At 43.3% G+C, this 21,744-nt stretch overlaps 1 protein-coding gene across 1 annotated transcript in view; it reads right to left on the bottom strand.

Moving 5' to 3' along the window:
• smyd3 (SET and MYND domain containing 3) overlaps positions 1-21,744 on the bottom strand; it is a 196,650-nt gene that overhangs the window by 27,222 nt on the left and 147,684 nt on the right. The window contains exons 9-10 of the mRNA XM_064954069.1: positions 19,021-19,108; positions 18,592-18,775 (exon numbers count right to left, since the gene is read on the bottom strand). Coding sequence (XP_064810141.1) covers positions 18,592-18,775; positions 19,021-19,108 — 272 coding nt within the window. The remainder of the gene's footprint in view (positions 1-18,591; positions 18,776-19,020; positions 19,109-21,744) is intronic.

The following is a 21,744-nucleotide window of genomic DNA, read 5'->3' as shown; positions in this document are numbered from 1 at the left end:
GAGGGCTTCTTGCATGGTTTCTTCCTCAGAGGCAGTAGAGAAGGCTGGAAATGGCCATTCATATCCAAGCCTTAGGAGTATTCACAATAGTAGTACTGCTTCTAGGAGACTCTCCTTTCTGCTATACAGTCTTACCTCTTCAGGTAGTTGTCTAGCAGTATGCCTACAAAATCAGCCAAAGAAACGATGGTTTGTGCCATGACGGTTATAACCGTTTATGCCATCTGTTATGTAACCGTTATAAGGCATTACCCAGCAAACAAGGACTTTAGGTGACATTCCCATTAGGTCCTTTTAAGGGTTTCGGAGAGATGTTATCTCATGGACATTCTGTGAACGTTCTGGGAGCCTGGCGTTCATTTTGACGCATGGGACATTCAATGACCACAAGGGGACATTTCATAGGGCTGGGATGTTCAACGTTGTAATTGTACGAATAGCAAAAAAGTGTGCCCTGTTTTTGGTAAACCATTTGGGTGCATGTACTCATGATACTCGTTTGCAACAAAACCTTGCTAAAACATCGAGCATGGTTCCCCAACTGGCAGCCCGCGGGGAAGTGGTTTTATTTGTCCTCCCTTCCTCCCAAGTTTTTTGAGCAATAAATAAATCAAAACAAAATTGGGGGGGGGGGATTTTCATTATTGGACATAAGACTGTAACAATATCAGGAAATCAGCTCCAAGTGATTTTACTTTAAGAAATCTGTTCCCAAGTATTCCCACGCATAATAAAGAGACACATTATCACATACAAATGTAAGCAAGGTTTGAAATGATTATGTGTCAGTCAAACATTATATCTGTTTGGGCTTCTTGCGGTCAATTTGCTGTCAACAAATTATTTGTAATATGTTCCGGTCCCCGGACCATCCGCTCAAAAAATAAATCGTCCCGCGGCTGAATCTAGTTGATGATACCTGTCTTACTGTAGATATGGAGTTCTAGTCCGCTCATGCATTCTCATTTCGACGCCAAACCTACCGCTAGGATCCCATGTGACTCAGTTTGTTGAGCATGGTGCTTACAATGCCAGGGTTGTGGGTTCAATTCCCACGGGGAACCAGTATGAAAAAAAGTACAAAAATCTATCCCATTCTACTGTCATGATGTTGGCCTGGGGGGTAGGTTTATGACAGTCATAAATACCTCTTCCCCCATTTTTCCTCACTCGACCATACTGAGTTTACATTTGCAAAACCCTTGGTTAACAAAGAGATTCTGGGAACATCAGTAGGTGGGGGGAAATGAACTATATTCTATGTGGTGGTACTTAATGAATATGATGTCAGTTCGGTTGTCATCTGAGACATTCTCATCAATGATAAGATGACAAACTCTACAGTGGAAAGTCTACACATCAGAGTTATTGGATTCACATGGAATTGTTGTTCAATTTAAATGTTTGAATATGAAATTATTTGTGATGGGATGAAATGTGATTTTAGCTTCTAAAATGTGAGATGTGGGTTTTTATAAGATAGGGCTGCTTAATCAGTGGCCCGGCCTGTGAATGGACATGGGCTATAAAACTTTTCAAACACGCCCTCCTCTCCCTTCCTATATAAGCCCTTGACGACAATAGAATTTCCTGCTCCGGGGGTGTAGGACGACGGTCCTATGTCAGAATGGTTCAGATAATAACTACAGAATGAAGCCAACATCAGCGTGAGCTTTGGTTGTGAATGATATGAACTTTGAACTCTTATTCACTACAGAAGTGATACCTCGTAGCTGTTGAGTTAGCAACCACAGCTGCAAATGCAGGTTAGGAAGGAACAGACAGAGTTTCCCTTCTACCACACAACGACGTTACTACAACGTATCCAATTGACCACCAGAGACATTCTTCAAAGGACTCGGTTGGGCAACACGGCCTTCCGTCTACCACCAACCTACCGAAGCGTAGCTCAGAGTAAATATTTATTGCATTTTCCTTTTCCAAATGACCGGTAATTTAGAATGCATAAGATACTGTATTTACGATAGCACAGCTTCTTCCCTTTGTTCCTCAGTCTTCCCGCTCTTTCACTCAAACCCAGCCCATTTTCTTTTGTGTAACAAGCGGTCATATCTGTTCCGCCCGCTTGGGACGTTTTCCTTTATGACGTAAATCGTAATAAAGTTATGATTAATTGTGTGTATGTGTAATTCTGTGTGATTAGTTAGGTATTTAGTAAATAAATAATTAAACTTTTCTTTTGATTACTGTCACCTTTCTTTTTGTAGCTGCTGCTTTTTTGGAATGATACTCGTTCTTTACAGAAGGTTCATTCACGGTAATTGATTTTAAGGGCTTTTTTGGGGTTAATTCTGTGTAGCTTACTTTTGCTGATTCAAATTGTTAGCCAGGGTTCTTGCAGATAACCAAGAATTTACAACTTTCAGATGAGACTGAAGTAAGATGACGATTGATATTGACTGCTATTGATGACTGCTATTGATATTCCCTGTGCAGTTTTCTCTGAGATTGGGCTAGTAGACACAACATGTATCAGATAGAGATGGTGTGATGATCAGTTTTCACCACTAGTTTGTTACTACTTGGTCTTTAAGACTTTATTCGGAAGATAACAGCTCTATAAATATTATTTTGTGGTGCCCGACTCTCTAGTTAATTACATTTACATTTAGCTCAATCAGGTGACATTAATTGCGGAGAAATATTTTATAGAATAGCATGTCATATCACTTAATCTGGCATAGCCAAAGACACAACACTACTATAGGTCACACTGGATAACATCGTCTGGTAAATGACTAAAAAGTAAAAACAAATGGTGTGCGTGGCCACAGAGCTCTATTTTCACGTCATCCAACAACACTTAATGTAAAACGGCATTGGCACTTCAAATCAAATCTAACTTTATTTGCCACATGCGCCGAACACAACAAGTGTAGACTTTACTGTGAAACGCTTACTTACAATCCCTTAACCAACAGTGTAGTTCAAGAAGAAGAAAATATTTACCAAGTAGACTAAAATAAAAGTCATAATAAAAGTAACACAATAAGAATAACGAGGCTACATACAGGGGGCACCGGTACCAAGTCAGTGTACGGGAGTATAGGCTAGTTGAGGTAATCTGTACATGTAGGTGGGTGCGAAGTGACTATGCATAGTGGGTAACAAACAGCGAGTAGCAGCAGTGTACAAGTAGACTTGGTGCTCTGGCAGCACTTGCAGTGCGGTAGCAGAGAAAACAGTCTATAACTTGGGTGACTGGATTCTCTGACAATTTTATGGGCTTTCCTGACAATGCCTATTATATAGGTCTTGGATGGCAGGAAGCTTGGCCCCAGTGATGTACTGGGCCGTTTGCACTACCCTCTGTAGCGCCTTACGATCAGATGCCGAGCAGTTGCCATACCAGGCTGTGATGCAACCGGTCAGGATGCTCTCGATGGTGCTTTGGTCAGATGACATGAAAATATCGTTTTTTGGCCACGCACACCAGTTGTGGGTTTGGCGTCGAAATGAGAATACATGAGTAGAAAATAAGTTCATACCTAATGTAAAATATGCTGGTGGATTTTTGATGTTATGGGGCTACTTTTTTCCCACTTGCTTCCAAGGATCGTGAAGGATTCTGTATGGAAGAATGGTCTAAGATCACTACCAATGTGTTCTCAAACTCATAAAACATTTTAGAAAGAGGCTCGGTGCTGTTACCTCACAAGGTGAGGTATTGAAAGTTATTGAAAACAGGGATGTCAATAATTTTGACCCCTACTTTTTAGAAATAAAAAAATATTACTTGTTAAACTAAATATGTTTCTCAGAGCAATTGTATCAGTTAGTATAAAATCATTTCCCAATTTTTTTGGAGCATACAATATCAGTGTTTGAATAATTTATTTTATACAGTAATTTTTGCTAATCTTTATCAAGGGTGTCAATAATTATGGACGTCACTAGAAATGGTTCTTCTGTAGGATTCAAGTAATGAAATGGTACGTGGGTTTTAAGGTAAGGTACAGTACTGTAGGTGTGACACTAAAATAGTGTAAAAATACAGTTGAAGTTGGACGTTTACATACACTTAGGTTGGAGTCATTAAAACTTGTTTTTAACCACTCCACAAATGTATTGTTAACAAACTATAGTTTTGGAAAGTCAGTTAGGACATCTACTTTGTGCATGACGCAAGTAATTTTTCCAACAATTGTTTACAGACAGATTATTTCACTTATAATTAATTCACTGTATCACAATTCCAGTGGGTCAGAAGTTTACATACACCAAGTTGACTGTGCCTTTAAACAGCTTGGAAAATTCCAGAAAATTATGTCATGGCTTTAGAAGCTTCTGATTGGCTAATAGACATAATTTCAATCAATTGGAGGTGTACCTGTGGATGTATTTCAAGGCCTACCTTCAAAATCAGTGCCTCTTTGCTTGACATCATGGGACAATCAAAATAAATCAGCCAAGACCTCAGAAAAAAATGTAGACCTCCACAAGTCTATTTCATCCTTGGGGGCAATTTCCAAATGCCTGAAGGTACCACGTTCATCTGTACAAACAATAGTACGCAAGTAGAAACACCATGGGACCACGCAGCTGTCATACCGCTCAGGAAGGAGATTCGTTCCGTCTCCTAGAGATGAACGTACTTTGGTACGAAAAGTGCAAATCAATCCCAAAACAACAGCAAAGGAACTTGTGAAGATGCTGGAGGAAATAGGTACAAAAGTATCTCTATCCACAGTAAAACAAGTCCTATATCAACATAACCTGAAAGGCCACTCAGCAGGAAGAAGCCACTGCTCCAAAACCGCCATAAAAAAGCCAGACTATGGATTGCAACTGCACATGAGGACTAGGATCCTACTTTTTGCAGAAATTTCCTCTGGTCTAATGAAACAAAAATAGAACTGTGTGGCCATAATGACCATCGTTACGTTTGGAGGAAAAAGGGGAGGCTTGCAAGCCGAAGAACACCATCCCAACCGTGAAGCACGGGGGTAGCAGCATCATGTTGTCTTGAAAGACATGAAGTAGCTTTTCAGACCTTTTGCCTCAGATTTGGCTTCGTTTGTCATGCTTCAAGTAGCAAGAAGCACATCTCGGGCCTTGATGACCGACGGTAAATGAGTTGCCACTGGTCGGACCACAGCACTACCTGCACTCCGTCGTGTGACTGAAAGGCGGTTAAGACAGCAGCCAGTCTTTTCCTTGACAATGGCCCATCACTCTGGGCTGGCACTGAACAGATTGTAAAGACGATTCACACAGTCAAAAAAGGTGGATACTTCTGGGCACAACTGAGCTGCATGTACACCCACAAGATTATGAGTATGGGAGGTACAAGGTGAGTATGTGGATTATTTTTCCAGTATGTGTGCTTGAACTCCCTTCCCTTTCCCTGACATATTTGCACCAGTATCATAGCCTTGACGATGTCAGTCTGCTATGTCAATAACATGCCCTGAACTTTATCTCTGTGTACATATCCCATCAATAATACATTTAGCTCAGGATGGGAAATGTCTGGAGTTGCATCACAAATAACATCTTCTCTTTCATAAAGTATTGTTTTCAAAAACCCTTTGACCACATATTCCTATGAAGTTGTTTTGGCTCTCAGGGCTGAGGTAATGAGTCAGTCGTACTCCATTATTTTTGTCCCAGACTTTCTGTAAGTGCTCACGTAATAGCAGGTCATAATTTGACAACAGTTCCAGTAAGCCTAGGTAATGTCCATTATGCGCATCATCAAGACTGAGTGATTTACCCCGGAATGGCAGATTCCTAGATGCTAAATACTCTGTCACATCCAAAATCCTTTCCAGAAGTGATCTGTTTTAATACATTTCTACCTGTAGCTGTTGTTACGGTTTGCTGCAGATTTGTCCATTTCCAGAAACACTTCTTGTGAGACACACCATCCTCATGCTCTGGTAGTTTGTCATACATTCTCCGCCATTTTACTGATGATATCTTACAGCCATCCTTACTATTCAGAGAACTGGATGATGGTGAACTTTGCACATGAGAAAAAAAGAAGACCTGGAATGCAATATAATGCCTTGATACTCTTACTATAAATAAGCCAGTCTCTCTGCACCTTTTCTCTTCCGTTTGCTGACTTACTGTCAAATCAAATTAAAGTGTATATGTCACGTGCGCTGACCTTACAGTGAAATGCATACTTACAGATACCTACATGTACATACTACCTCAATCAGCCTGACTAACAGGTGCCTGTATGTGGCCTCGCTACTGTATATAGCCTCGCTACTGTTATTTTTCACTTCGTTTTACTGTTGTTTTTATTTCTTTAGTAGCGTAAAAAGAGGGGGAGGCACACAATGCAAATAGTCCGGGTAGCCATATGATGACCTGTTCAGGAGTCTTATGGCTTGGGGGTAAAAACTGTTGAGAAGCCTTTTTGTCCTAGACTTGGCACTTCAGTACCGCTTACCATTCGGTATCAGAGAGAACAGTCTATGACTGGGGTGGCTGGGGTCTCTGACAATTTTCAAGGCCTTCCTCTGACACCGCCTGGTGTAGAGGTCCTGGATGGCAGGCAGCTTTGCCCCAGTGATGTACTGGGCTGTACGCACTACCCTCTGTAGTGCCTTGCAGTCGGAGGCCGAGCAATTTCCGTACCATGCAGTGATGCAACCAGTCAGGATGCTCTCGATGTTGCAGCTGTAGAACCTTTTGAGGATCTGAGGACCCATGCCAAATCTTTTAGTTCCCTGAGGGGGAATAGGCTTTGTCGTGCCCTCTTCACAACTGTCTAGGTGTGTTTGGACCATTCTAGTTCGTTGGTGATGTGGACACCAAGGAACTTGAAGCTCTCAACCTGCTCCACTACAGCCCGGTCGACGAGAATGGAGCCGTGCTCGGTCCTCCTTTTCCTGTAGTCCACAATCATCTCCTTAGTCTTGGTTATGTGAGGGATAGGTTGTTATTCTGGCACCACCCGGCCAGGTCTCTGACTTCCTCCCTATAGGCTGTCTCGTCATTGTTGGTGATCAGTTCTACCACTGTTGTGTCGTCTGCAAACCAAATGATGGTGTTGTAGTCGTGCCTGGCCATGCAGTCTTGGGGGAACAGGGTGTACAGGAGAGGGCTGGGGGCTCCAGTGTTGAGGATCTGGGGGCGGGCCGTCAGGAAGTCCAGGATGCAGTTGCAGGGGGAGGTGTTTAGTCCCAGGATCCTTAGCTCAGTGATGAGCACTGAGCTATAGTCAATGAATAGCATTCTCACGTAGGTGTTCCTTTTGTCCAGTTGGGAAAGGGAAGTGCAATAGAGATTGCGTCATCTGTGAGATTGCATTGTCCTGTAAATAGTTGGGGAATGGCTGCCTTCTGAGTCTGGGGGCATGATTTTATACAGTTCTGTCTCCTCACCACACCTGTTGGCTAGTCTGCGAATAGCTTCTCTTTCATGGTACTTTCTCTGGCCACAGTGCTGGATCATCTAAAACCTCATCTTCCTCACTTCGAATCTGTCCATACTCTTCCTTTCCCTTATTACTTGCTTGTTCAGACTCTTCTGTCACTCCTTCACTGGTACTGCTGCTACTCTTTAAAACGTCTTAGGGCTGCAATCCCGTTAACGGGATGATATGACAACAGCCAGTGAAAGTGCAGGGCGCCAAATTCAAAACAACAGAAATCTCATAATTAAAATTCCTCAAACATATATGTATCTCATACCGTTATAAAGGTAATCTTGCTGTTAATCCCACCACAGTGTCCGATTTCAAATAGGCTTTACAGCGAAAGAACCACAAACAATTGTGTTAGGTCACCACCCAGCCAAAGAGAGGAGTCACAAAAAGCACAAATAGAGATAAAATGAATCCCTAACCTTTGATGATCATCATCAGATGACACTCATAGGACTTCATGTTACACAATACATGTGTGTTTTGTTTGATAAAGTTCATATTTATATACAAAAATCAGAGTTTAAATTGGCGCGTTACGTTCACTAGTACCAAAAACATCCAGTGATTTTGCATAGCCACATCAATTCAACAGAAATACTCATCATAAATGTAGATGATAATACAAGTTATACACGTGGAATTATAGATATATCTCTCCTTAATGCAACCGCTGTGTCAGATTTAAAAAAAACTTTAAGGAAAAAGCAAACCATGCAATAATCTGAGACGGCGCTCAGAAAAATAATAAATTTAGCCGCCATGTTGGAGTCAACAGAAACCAGAAATCACATTATAGATATTCCCTTACCTTTGATGATCTTCATCAAAATGCACTCCCAGGAATTACAGTTCCACAATGAATGCTTGATTTTTTCAATAATGTCCATTATTTATGTCCAAGTAGCTATTTTTGTTAGCGAGTTAGGTACACATATCCAAACGCTCGTGCAGGTCGAGCATTACCTCGGACAAAAACTTCAAAAAGTTATATTACAGGTCAAATAATCATTTAAAAATAAGTATAGAATCAATCATTAGGGTGTTGTTATCATAAATCTTCAATAAAGTTCCAACGGATAATTCCTTTGTGTCTAGAGGAGCAATGGAACGCAGGTTGATATCATGTGGAATGCACATGATCAGGAAATGGCTCTCTGTTTCTAAAGACAGTTGACATCTAGTGGAAGACCTAGGAAGTGCAACTTCATTCATATCCCACTGTGAATTCAATACGGCCTGGGTTGAAAATCGACTAACCTCAGATTTCTCACTTCCTGTTTGGATTTCTTCTCGGGTTTTTGCCTGCCATATGACTTCTGTTATACTCACAGACATCATTCAGAGTGTTTTCTATCCAATACTAATAATAATATGCATATATTAGCAACTGAGACTGAGGAGCAGGCCGTTTACTCTGGGCACCTTTCATCCAAGCTACTCAATACTGCCCCTGCAGCCATAAGAAGTTAACTCCTCTTCCTCTTCCCTGCTCTCCACTGCATCAGAGTCTGTCTGACAACTTTCTGCTGAGATTCTGCCAACATGGGACTCCCTGGTCACTAGGAAGTGAGTCAACAAAGAGAATTTTAGGTTTAATGTTCGCTCCTTCAAAAGGTTACGATTCTAAAAATCTACTACTGAAAGAAAACACTTTTGAATAGTATACATAACAAATAGAATACTCATTTAAGAGTGTCTAAGTCATCATGTGCCTAACTTTACAATAAAAAAAAATGGTCTAGTTATGCTGCTGCTGCTACAAAACAACTGCCTCACCTCCAAGGTTCGCTGTTTCAACTTCATGTAGTAGACACACGTTGGGATCTTTGTCTACAGCAGCAGCAGCAGTAGTAGTAGTAGTAGTAGTAGTAGTATCATCTACAGTATCGATAGGTAGGCTACATGTTAGGTTTTAATTTTAGTCTAGCTAGCTAACAAATATCACGCAAATATTGGGGAATACAGTTGTAATATCTAAATAATAGCTAATTTGTTAGCCATAGCTGGTAGTGGTAGCTCGTCATCATCATGTTAATAATTACTGCTCTGACCGAGCCAAGTGAGTCCATGGTAGGTAGCTAGCAAGCTATCAAGCTAGCTATATTGGCTAGCTAGGCTACTTAATTCAGCAGGCCGTCTGCACCGACTTACCCACTCAAATCATTCAAATCCTCCTCTTTTATTTCCTGAAAAAAACATAGTGAGTCATTTTTTCCCAGAATATGTCTGTATCTGACTCTGTTTCCTTTCTTTCTTTTTCTGGAAACCCGATTTTGTTTCTGAGGGGGGCATAGTGGTTATCTCTCGTGAATTCTTAGGATACATGCCGGAGCAACTGTCAGATCAGGCGTATTTTTTCCCCTCCTCGTGGAGAATGGACCAAACCACATGCAATTAATGGGCCCTTGACCATGACAGAACGTTCTAAGAGTGTCTGATAACCGTCCTTGGGGACATCCTGGAACAAACATCCAGAGGACCAATGAAAAAGCGTTCTACTGAATGTATGGGGAATCATCCATGGGGACATCCCTGGGACAAACCGGGGAACCAGACAAAAACCTCCATGCGACCATGATACAACATCCTGACGACTTAGGCGACCATTTCGTGATGTTCCGGGAATGTCCTAAAGACAATTCTTTTTCTTGCACGGTATGTAGCCATGACAGAGTTGGAGTGAGTTTAAGCGGAAACTCTCCACATCAGTAAGTGATTAAGAAGCACAGTTGCACAATACATTAGCTACTAGAGTACCACTACAGTTTATTATGCGTTGAGCATTAGGTAACATTGTCTGGCAGCGGCCACATTATCTAAGGCTCAATTTATGAATAAACATTAGGAAGTGGAGGCAATGTTCCATTCACAGCCTTGAGCAGTAACAATGACGTTAGCAGCACAGAAGAGGCTACATGTACGGCACATCACATGAAATGGTTTGCCCATTTTCTCCAGTAATCAAAGCCGATGAGCTTGAAAAACATAGATTTAATAGCAGAGACAATTACCCAAAATAATAGGGAATGACTAGAAAAGGCAAAACTCTGAGACTGGTAGGGGTGTGTGGGGAATGTAGTCATCAGAATAAGCAGGAGAGTGAAAATGAAATAGAGACGGTTTAAATTAGCATAACATGAGCTTGTTTAGTGTTAAGCATAGTTAACGCCTCACATCTAGTCAGCCCGTTAGCTACTTAGCATTGCTAATGCTCCTGCTGCAGCCAAAACAGTAGGACCAAGCCTCACAGCCACACAGCTCTGGTGGAGAACATAACTTTGTTCAGTTAGAATGTAATAGAAATGAACTAAAGTTTCAGGACACTATAGAATTCTGGAACACATTATCTTAAACAACATTAGCATTGTAGCTAAGGCACAAAAGACAGTTTACACTAAAGATGATGGGACAAAGACAATATTCAAGAGATTTGAATGTTAGAGTATATACGGTTGTAGCCGCAAACACTGGGGCATAAAATGGGGCATGAAATGTGGTTTAACCCATTTATGTTGCATAATATAGTGTTTTGTCAACAATTCAAATGACCTTATTTTTAGTCCAACATATGTTTTACTGACAGCAACTACCTTCCTTTTTAACAATATACTTACATATTCCTACTCTTCAAGGTCTCTACTAACAGGAATGCTACAGAAGGATAGAGCATACGTATTCTGCTGTTCCTAATAGTTTTAGCAAATTCATGAAATTGAAAGAAAAGTCAATATATTATCAGAAAACTGAAATCGTCTTCCGTATTTCACCCCCAAAAATGTTCATTGCCATTTCTGGTTCCATCCACTTCTTTCATCTGAGCTACACTGTGTGGTAAGTCTATTTTGTTTCATTGTATGTTTTCAGAACCAATCAATACTGTACCTCACAAGACTAGTTTGTAAAGTGGCTGTTCCACTGGATGTCAGAAGGTGAATTCACCAATTTGTAAGTCGCTCTGGATAAGAGCGTCTGCTAAATGACTTAAATGTTAAATGTAGATGCATGTGTCATTTCCAACATTTAAATGCTTATTGTATGTAGAAGTGTCTAAATACACAAACGTGGGCCTTAAAAAAATCTGACCTCACTACTATGTATGATATGGGTAGAGTCGCAAATTGTTTAGCTGTTTGGAGTTTGTGTAGGGTTGTCTAGACAAGAGATACACTCCACAAGTTACTAAAAGATGTTAAGAATTTATTAAAAAGGGTACTTTGATAGGGCTCTGGTCAAAATAAGTACACTATATAGGGAATACGGTGCCATTTGGGATGCTGGGTAGGAATCAGTGACACGTTCAGGGGATGCCATGGTGACATTAACAGTGGGTGCCAAGGTTATCACTCCCAAGGTGTTGACATAGCAAAGATCCCAGGAGGATGTGGAGCTACCACAGAACAGATCAACATTCAGCTTAATCACATGAAATGTTTTGCCCATTTTCTCCAGTAATCAAAGTCGATGAGCTTGAAAAACATGTTAGTTAATAGCAGAGACAATTACCCAAAATAATAGGGAATGATTCGTATTTTCTGGTAGGAAGTCTGAATTGCAAGAACTTAGCAGACAAAGAAGAATCCTGGCCGGAGAGCATCGTGTTCTCCGGCTGAAGGAGGAATACGGAGAGCATCGTGTTCTCCGGCTGAAGGAGGAATACGGAGAGCATCGTGTTCTCCGGCTGAAGGAGGAATACGGAGAGCATCGTGTTCTCCGGCTGAAGGAGGAATACGGAGAGCACGGAGAGCATCGTGTTCTCCGGCTGAAGGAGGAATACGGAGAGCATTGTGTTCTCCGGCTGAAGGAGGAATACGGAGAGCATCGTGTTCTACTGCTGAAGGAGGAATACGGAGAGCATCGTGTTCTCCGGCTGAAGGAGGAATACGGAGAGCATCGTGTTCTCCGGCTGAAGGAGGAATACGGAGAGCATCGTGTTCTCCGGCTGAAGGAGGAATACGGAGAGCATCGTGTTCTCCGGCTGAAGGAGGAATACGGAGTGCATCGTGTTCTCCGGCTGAAGGAGGAATACGGAGAGCTTCGTGTTCTACTGCTGGAGGAGGAATACGGAGAGCATCGTGTTCTCCGGAATACGGAAGGCTGAAGGGAATACGGAGAGCATCGTGTTCTCCGGCTGAAGGAGGAATACGGAGAGCATCGTGTTCTCCGGCTGAAGGAGGAATACGGAGAGCATCGTGTTCTCCGGCTGAAGGAGGAATACGGAGAGCATCGTGTTCTCCGGCTGAAGGAGGAATACGGAGAGCATCGTGTTCTCCGGCTGAAGGAGGACGGAGAGCATCGTGTTCTCCGGCTGAAGGAGAATACGGAGAGCATCGTGTTCTCCGGCTGAAGGAGGAATACGGAGAGCATCGTGTTCTCCGGCTGAAGGAGGAATACGGAGAGCATCGTGTTCTCCGGCTGAAGGAGGAATACGGAGAGCATCGTGTTCTCCGGCTGAAGGAGGAATACGGAGAGCATCGTGTTCTCCGGCTGAAGGAGGAACGGAGAGCATCGTGTTCTCCGGGAAGGAGCATTGTGTTCTCCGGCTGAAGGAGGAATACGGAGAGCATCGTGTTCTCCTGCTGAAGGAGGAATACGGAGAGCATCGTGTTCTCCGGCTGAAGGAGGAATACGGAGAGCATCGTGTTCTCCGGCTGAAGGAGGAATACGGAGAGCATCGTGTTCTCCGGCTGAAGGAGGAATACGGAGAGCATCGTGTTCTCCGGCTGAAGGAGGAATACGGAGAGCATCGTGTTCTCCTGCTGAAGGAGGAATACGGAGAGCATCGTGTTCTCCGGCTGAAGGAGGAATACGGAGCATCGTGTTCTCCGGCATCGTGTTCTCCGGCTGAAGGAGGAATACGGAGAGCATCGTGTTCTCCGGCTGAAGGAGGAATACGGAGAGCATCGTGTTCTCCTGCTGAAGGAGGGAGAGCATCGTGTTCTCCTGCTGAAGGAGGAATACGGAGAGCATCGTGTTCTCCGGCTGAAGGAGGAATACGGAGAGCATCGTGTTCTCCGGCTACGGAGAGCATCGTGTTCTCCGGCTGAAGGAGGAATACGGAGCATCGTGTTCTCCGGCATCATTGTGTTCTCTACGGAGAGCATCGTGTTCTACTGCTGAATACGGAGAGCATCGTGTTCTGCTGAAGGAGGAATACGGAGAGCATCGTGTTCTCCGGCTGAAGGAGGAATACGGAGAGCATCGTGTTCTCCGGCTGAAGGAGGAATACGGAGAGCATCGTGTTCTCCGGCTGAAGGAGGAATACGGAGAGCATCGTGTTCTACGGCTGAAGGAGGAGCATCGTGTTCTCCGGCGGAGAGCATCGTGTTCTCCGGCTGAAGGAGGAATACGGAGAGCATCGTGTTCTCCGGCTGAAGGAGGAATACGGAGAGCATCGTGTTCTACTGCTGAAGGAGGAATACGGAGAGCATCGTGTTCTCCTGCTGAAGGAGGAATACGGAGAGCATCGTGTTCTCCGGCTGAAGGAGGAATACGGAGAGCATCGTGTTCTCCGGCTGAAGGAGGAATACGGAGAGCATCGTGTTCTCCGGCTGAAGGAGGAGGAGAGCATCGTGCTGAAGGAGGAATACGGAGAGCATCGTGTTCTCCGGCTGAAGGAGGAATACGGAGAGCATCGTGTTCTCCGGCGGACGGAGCATCGTGTTCTCCTGCTGAAGGAGGAATACGGAGAGCATCGTGTTCTCCGGCTGAAGGAGGTACGGAGAGCATCGTGTTCTCCGGCTGAAGGAGGAATACGGAGAGCATTGTGTTCTCCGGCTGAAGGAGGAATACGCATCGTGTTCTACTGCTGAAGGAGGAATACGGGAGCAGCATCGTGTTCTCCGGCTGAAGGAGGAATACGGAGAGCATCGTGTTCTCCGGCTGAAGGAGGAATACGGAGAGAATACGGAGAGCATCGTGTTCTCCGGCTGAAGGAGGAATACGGAGAGCATCGTGTTCTCCGGCTGAAGGAGGAATACGGAGAGCATCGTGTTCTCCGGCTGAAGGAGGAATACGGAGAGCATCGTGTTCTCCGGCTCCGTGGCTGAAGGAGGAATACGGAGAGCATCGTGTTCTCCGGCTGTACGGAGAGCATCGTGTTCTACTGCTGAAGGAGGAATACGGAGAGCATCGTGTTCTCCTGCTGAAGGAGGAATACGGAGAGCATCGTGTTGCTGAAGGAGGAATACGGAGAGCATCGTGTTCTACTGCTGAAGGAGGAATACGGAGAGCATCGTGTTCTCCTGCTGAAGGAGGAATACGGAGAGCATCGTGTTCTCCGGCTGAAGGAGGAGGAGAGCATCGTGTTCTACTGCTGAAGGAGGAATACGGAGAGCATCGTGTTCTCCTGCTGAAGGAGGAATACGGAGAGCATCGTGTTCTCCTGCTGAAAGGAGGAATCGTGTTCTACGGAGAGAATACGGAGAGCATCGTGCTCTCCTGCTGAAGGAGGAATATCGTGTTCTCCTGCTGAAGGAGAGCATCGTGTTCTCCTGCTGAAGGAGGAATACGGAGAGCATCGTGTTCTCCTGCTGAAGGAGGAATACGGAGAGCATCGTGCTCTCCTGCTGAAGGAGGAATACGGAGCATCGTGTTCTCCGGCATCTGAAGGAGGAATACGGTGTTCTCCGGCTGAGGGAGGAGGAATATCGTGTTCGCTGAAGGAGGAATACGGAGAGCATCGTGTTCTCCAGCTGAAGGAGGAATACGGAGAGCAGATGAGGAAGGCAACAACTTCGACGGTGGAGGGAGTTTGATTTGATTATGAAGAGGGAGGCGGAAATCACGATGCAAAAGGCAGACGAGACAATGGAAGAGTCCGCCTGGCCAAAGATGAGGCCAGAAAGGCTGCAAAGGAGATGGACAAGGCCAAGGCCAGAAAAAGACAACTGGAGGTTGAGGTGAAGGTGAGGAAAACTGCACAACGAATCCTCTAAATTAATGAATAAGCAAGTGAATTAAAGCATGAATACGTGCATGAATGAATTCATGGATGAATGGACACTATTTTGGTGCCATGTCCTTTTTATAGTATGTATCACATAGCAGAAGAAAAACTATTAAGTACTAAAGCCTACACACCTAATTTCTTACAGTAGAACAGCATATACTTGATCAGCTTACAGAAGTCAACATAGGGGTCGACATACAAACTTTCTGTGTTACCATGCACTCTCTAAATACCCTGCAAATGCTACGTTTTCATGATCAAAAAGCCATTTAAATGTTATCTCTAAAGGCTCTCCTTGGAGAAGGGGAAGAGGTCGAAAGGGCCTAATGGAAGGGAAATAACAAGGCCGAGGATGAGGAGGGAAAGGACAGCTGAAGGTGAAGGTGAAGGTGAGGGAAACTGCACAACATACAGTATCCTCTATATTAATGAATGAATGAGGTGAATGAATTACACTAAATCAAAAAGGCTTTTCGACAGTGAAAACACAAAAGTGACACGACACCAAAACCGTGTCCCGTTTGTCTCTACAGGCACTGTTTAAACAAGGGGATGAGGCTGAAAGGTCTCTCTGTAAACTGTGGAAGAAAGTGAGTAGCCATTTATACACCAAGTCTGTCAACTTTTCCCAAATGTTCTACTTTTGAACCATTTGATGAATATTTCATTGTTTATTTGTATTTTTTGTACACCATCGCCATCTATTTGTGCTGATTGGTCTTTCTATAAATAATGGGCTCAATGTGTGACATCGGGATGAAAATGTCTAAATGGTTTGAAACTTAAAAAGATTTTCATGTAGTTCTACATGTGTACTTAACAGGGAGAAAAATGAATCCTGTATATGCAAATTGACCTATAACTCCAGCTATACAACACCATTGGTCTAGGACTACACAGCATTTAAGCAGGGGTCATATAGACACTAGCAGGTCAAATTCATGGGCTTTCAGAGACTTTTTTAAGCACTTAATTGTTATATTCAAAGACCTCAATGTTATACTTAAGCAATTAGGCACGAGGGGGTGTGGTATATGGACAACATACCACAAACCCCATTACTGCTCTTATAAACTGGTAACCAACGTTACCTGATTTTCAAGGTCGGCCTATTCCAGTACTTGAATTTCTGAGCTCCAAATTCAAAGTTAATGTGGGCTACTTGCATGTGCCATCACAACAGCTGTTGTTGCCTTGCATGTGCCATCACAACAGCTGTTGTTGCCTTGCATGTGCCATCACAACAGCTGTTGTTGCCTTGCATGCGCCACCACAAAAGCTGTTGTTGCCTTGCATGCGCCATCACAACAGCTTTTGTTGCCTTGCATGCGCCATCACAACAGCTGTTGTTGCCTTGCATGCGCCATCACAACAGCTGTTGTTGCCTTGCATGCGCCATCACAACAGCTGTTGTTGCCTTGCATGCGCCATCACAACAGCTTTTGTTGCCTTGCATGCGCCATCACAAGAGCTGTTGTTGCATTGCATGCGCCATCACAACAGCTGTTGTTGTATTGCAGGCGCCATCACAACAGCTGTTGTTGCCTTGCATGTGCCATCACAACAGCTGTTGTTGCCTTGCATGCGCCATCACAACAGCTGTTGTTGCCTTGCATGCGCCATCACAACAGCTGTTGTTGCATTGCAGGCGCCATCACAACAGCTGTTGTTGCATTGCAGGCGCCATCACAACAGCTGTTGTTGCATTGCAGGCGCCATCACAACAGCTGTTGTTGCCTTGCAGGCGCCATCACAACAGCTGTTGTTGCCTTGCAGGCTCCATCACAACAGCTGTTGTTGCCTTGCAGGCTCCATCACAACAGCTGTTCGTCACTTGGCTGACATTCATAAAATTCCTTCCTGGATCAGATGATGATGATGATGTATCCCGGCGTAGTTAAACAGCTGTATTATGCATACATATTGAAGATGCACGTTAATGACAGTATCGATTTAGGTTTGAAGTATCAAGGTAAGGTGACTCTTTCGGGTTAGAAGCATTTGATTTTTCAATCGCATTTATTATTTGGGATTTGTGTGACCATGAAAATGGTTTTCAACCCATAACATTAGGAGACACTAAATGTTACACAGTTACACTGCAGTTCTAAGATCTCTATACAAAAAACTGTCCGACAGCTAGATCCAGAATTCTTACAGAGTTGAGGTTCAATGTCTAATTGAACTGATTAATGCTTAATATATGATATAACGAACGCAGCCATAAATGCAAGGACGGAAAAGTTATGTTTTATGTCACACAATTTTGGACAAATCAGTCAAGACACCAACCACGATAAAGGGTTTTAAACATAGGTTTTCAATCAACTCGAGAATTGTATTGACTATAGCTATGTTCCCACCTTATATCTTAAGAATGTAATGACATTCGAAAAAAACATATTATTATCAATGACTTATCAACAGCTGTAACAAGTTGTCCAGTGTAGGAGATCCTCACTGGTACCCTAGTTTATAGAAAGACCCTTAATACTGTGTGTCATATGATCTGATCATTATTATGATCAGGCTAAGTCACCGGTTAAGCAATGAAACACCCATGGTGACCCCCCCCCCGATGTGATATGTTAGAGATTTGGTCAAAATATGCCAAGCTGCCAAAAGGCAGGTGTCTTTTGTGACTCCCACCAACACAGAAACAAACCAGCCCTGCGTATTGTTCCAAACTTGCCACATCAGTTGCCAAATAACAAAAGCACCGTCTGGCTTTTTATTTTTTTTTCACATTTACCCGAGAGCATCCGTACAGTAAGTATGCTAACAAATGACACAAAGAAAGATCAATAAAAGAGTGTTATCTCTGAGCAATCCGAAAACAGCCTCTGATGAAGGCAAGGCATCTGAAGCCGAAACGCGAGCCTGTCTGTTTGGTCCCGTGAAAACACAAAAATCAATGCAGACACAGAGCGCTCCCTTTTGGGATAGTCACATGTGGAAGTGTCCTGGGCTAAGGACAGCTTTTTTTGGATTATCAAGTGCGTCAGTCGATTGATTGATTGATTCCCCTTTTTGTTCAAGCTGGGCTAAAGTGCGTTTAGGCTTTCATTGAATGAATTCCTCTGTGTGTTTAATGTCTGGTAGAGACTGAAACAGTGTAACCATGCAATACGGAGCAGTGCATCATGGGTCACTCGATGACATTGGCTACAACACACAGACTTAACACCTTCATTCACTTTACACAACATGTCATTTCTGACATTCACACACCCACCTGTAAGGCTCCAGGGTGATGGTGCCATAGGCCAGTGCTCTGTCCCATTGGGCCAGGTTGATGCAGGCATCCAGGGCTAAGTCAGTCACCCTGAGACGGTACACATTACCATCAGGGACTGCGGGGACAGCGCCACCCATTGGAGCCAGCAGAGAACTACACTCTTGTAAGAGCTCGTCCCAGTCTGGAGACGGAGTTAAGGGTACACCGGGAGGAGAGGGAGAAAGAGAGAGAGGGAGGAGAGGGAGAAAGAGCACTAGAGTGACAGAGATAATTATGACTGGACTAAAATAGAGAGCATAAGATGGACAGATGAGATGCGGTGTGTGTGTACGCGTCTGTGTGTGTGTGTGCGAGCGCATATTTGTTTAATCATACATTTTAACATTGTGACATATTGGTCATGGGTGATTCTTGTGTAAAGGATACCACCATGTGTCTGTAGGTTCTCCAACCTGGGGATGGCTTCTCTCAGGGGGGTCCAGGCCTCCTCCTCCCCACACAGCATCATAGGGTCCTGGCCATGGAGAGAGGAGGAGAGAGGGTCAGGGACCATATAGTTGCAGTACATGCTATTAGCATCATGGGACAGTTAGTGTTTGTATTTGTATCTATTAGGGATCCCCAGGGCAGCAGCTAGTCTTCCTGGGGTGCAAACACATTAAAACACTTACATTACATATAAAACTAAAGATAAAGTACATTACATCATAAAACATTATTACACCACTACATCTCCACAATACAAAACGTATAATACAACCATACAACAATATTACAATGTATGCATGTGTCTGTACTTGTGTGTCTCTTCACAGTCCCTGCTGTTCCATAAGGTGTATTTCTACCTGTTTTTTCCATCTGATTCTACTGCTGCATCAGTTACCTGATGTGGAATAGAGTTCCATGTAGTCATGGCTCTATGTAGTACTGTGCGCCTCCTATTCTGGACTTGGGGATTGTGAAGAGACCACTGGTGGCATTTCTTGTGGGGTATGCATGGGTGTACAATGCTGTGGGTTATTAGTTTACACAGACAGCTCGTTACATTCAGCTTGTCAACACTTACAAAAATAAGCAGTGATGACAATCTCTCTTCCACTTTGAGCCATGAGAGATTGAAACGCATATCATTCATGTTTGCTCTCCGTGTACTTTTAAGGGCCCTGTTCTGAACCAACTGCAATTTTCCTAAGTCCCTCTTTGTGGCACCTGACCACACTACTGAACAGTAGTCAAGGTGCGACAAAACTTGGCCTGTAGGACCTGCCTTGTTAATAGTGTTGTTTAGATGGCAGAGCAGTTCTCCTCATCAACATGTTTTGACCATGACAGTTTACAATCCATGGTAACTGGTAGTTGGTGGTTTAGTCACCTCAACTTGCTCAATGTCCACATCATTCATTACGAGATGTAGTTGAGGTTTAAGGTTTAGTGAATGATTTGTCCCAAATACAATGCTTTTAGTTTTAGAAATATTTAGGACTAACCTATTCCTTGCCACCATACCAAAACTACCTGCAGCTCTTTGTTAAGTGTTGTAGTCATGTCAGTTGCTGTAGTAGCTGTGTATAGTGTTGAGTCATCCGCATACATAGACACACTGGCTTTACTCAAAACCAGTGGCAAGTCGTTAGTAAAGATTGAAAAAAGTAAGGGGCCTAAACAGCTACCCTGGGGAATTCTGATTCTACCTGGACTTTGTTGGAAAGGCTTCCATTAAAGAACACCCTCTGTGTTCTGTTATCTTTACTCTTTATCTTCAATATATCACGGGGTATAAATCCATAACACATACGTTTTTCCAGCAGCAGACTATGATCAAAAATGTCAAAAGCCGCAAGTCTAACAAAACACCCATTCTTAAATAAATTTCTCTCAATCATTAGTCATTTGTGTAAGTGCTGTGCTTGTTGAATGTCCTTCCCTATAAGCATGCTGAAAGTCTATTGATCATTTGTTTACTGTAAAATAGCATTGTATCTGGTCAAACACAATTTTTTTCCAGAAGTTTACTAATGGTTGTTACCAGGCTGATTGGTTTGCTATTTGAGCCAGTAAAGGGGGCTTTACCAATCTTTGGGTATCGGAATGATTTTTTCTTCCCTCCAAGCCTGAGGGCACACACACTTTCTATAGGGCTTAAATTGGAGATGTTGACGAAAGGCTAGCTGCTTAGAAATGTCTTATAAACATAAACATGCTCAAAACACTATCATTGTGGTACTCAGCGTGCTTCTTCAGAACGTTCGACTATATATAATCTATTACTATAAACTATTTACTACTATTTAAGAATGTCCAGAGAGCAGTCTCCTGTGGCACTCAAGGTTGACAGACTTAGTAACGTTTTTATTTTTATGTGGTCAAATGGGTCTTGAAGGACAACTGAAAATGGAAAATGCAAAACAACTCTGTAAACAATTGTGGACTAATGGAAAACACTGGCTGTATGTTAACTTGGAGCCCATGTTTGGCTGAGAGCTCACGGCAGCTTGTCATCACCACCATACACTGCAGGCAGAACGCATCTTCGCCTATTTCTCTCCATCTTCCCTGTCTCTCTATCCCTCTATCCTTCCCACTCTCTACTTCTTTCTCAAACCCGAGGCTGTCAGCAAGGTGTCAAAGAACCAGAACCACAATACTGACTGACTATCTGTGGTCACGGTGAACCCAAGCAATCTGTGTGTGTGGGTGTGTGTGGTGTGTTTAAAGCTGCTCTAGGCCTGTTATTGTAAAGAGGACAATAACAGACACTGACAGCCACAGTCAGAACCGGACACCGTGGAGCTGCTTCATATTAAATGATCATCTGGGTTTTAGTGCTTTTTTCATGGTATGGGGGTGAATCCCTACGTTATGGGGCTGATGGCTGAGGCAGATTAACACTACAGTCTCAGTTGGACCAAATATTGAGAAGGTTTTGGTATTTGGGAATGGGGCACTGGTGGTCATGAAATGTTTAATCAATCATGTTCAGCATCTCCAGGTCTCCACGCATACAAGCCGCTGATGGGCGCCTATATAACATATCATTTTTTTTAATTTAAGTTTCATAATATCCAGGATTTATCCAGGAAATCCAGGATTTATTTTAAAGAAATATTATGATTTGAAGAAAATGTATTTCAGAAGAACAGAATATGAGTT

Source organism: Oncorhynchus masou, chromosome 32 (assembly GCF_036934945.1).
Source record: "Oncorhynchus masou masou isolate Uvic2021 chromosome 32, UVic_Omas_1.1, whole genome shotgun sequence".
Taxonomy (NCBI): domain Eukaryota; kingdom Metazoa; phylum Chordata; class Actinopteri; order Salmoniformes; family Salmonidae; genus Oncorhynchus; species Oncorhynchus masou.
Note: the sequence above shows the minus strand (reverse complement) of the source record. Positions and strands in the feature narration are given on the sequence as shown.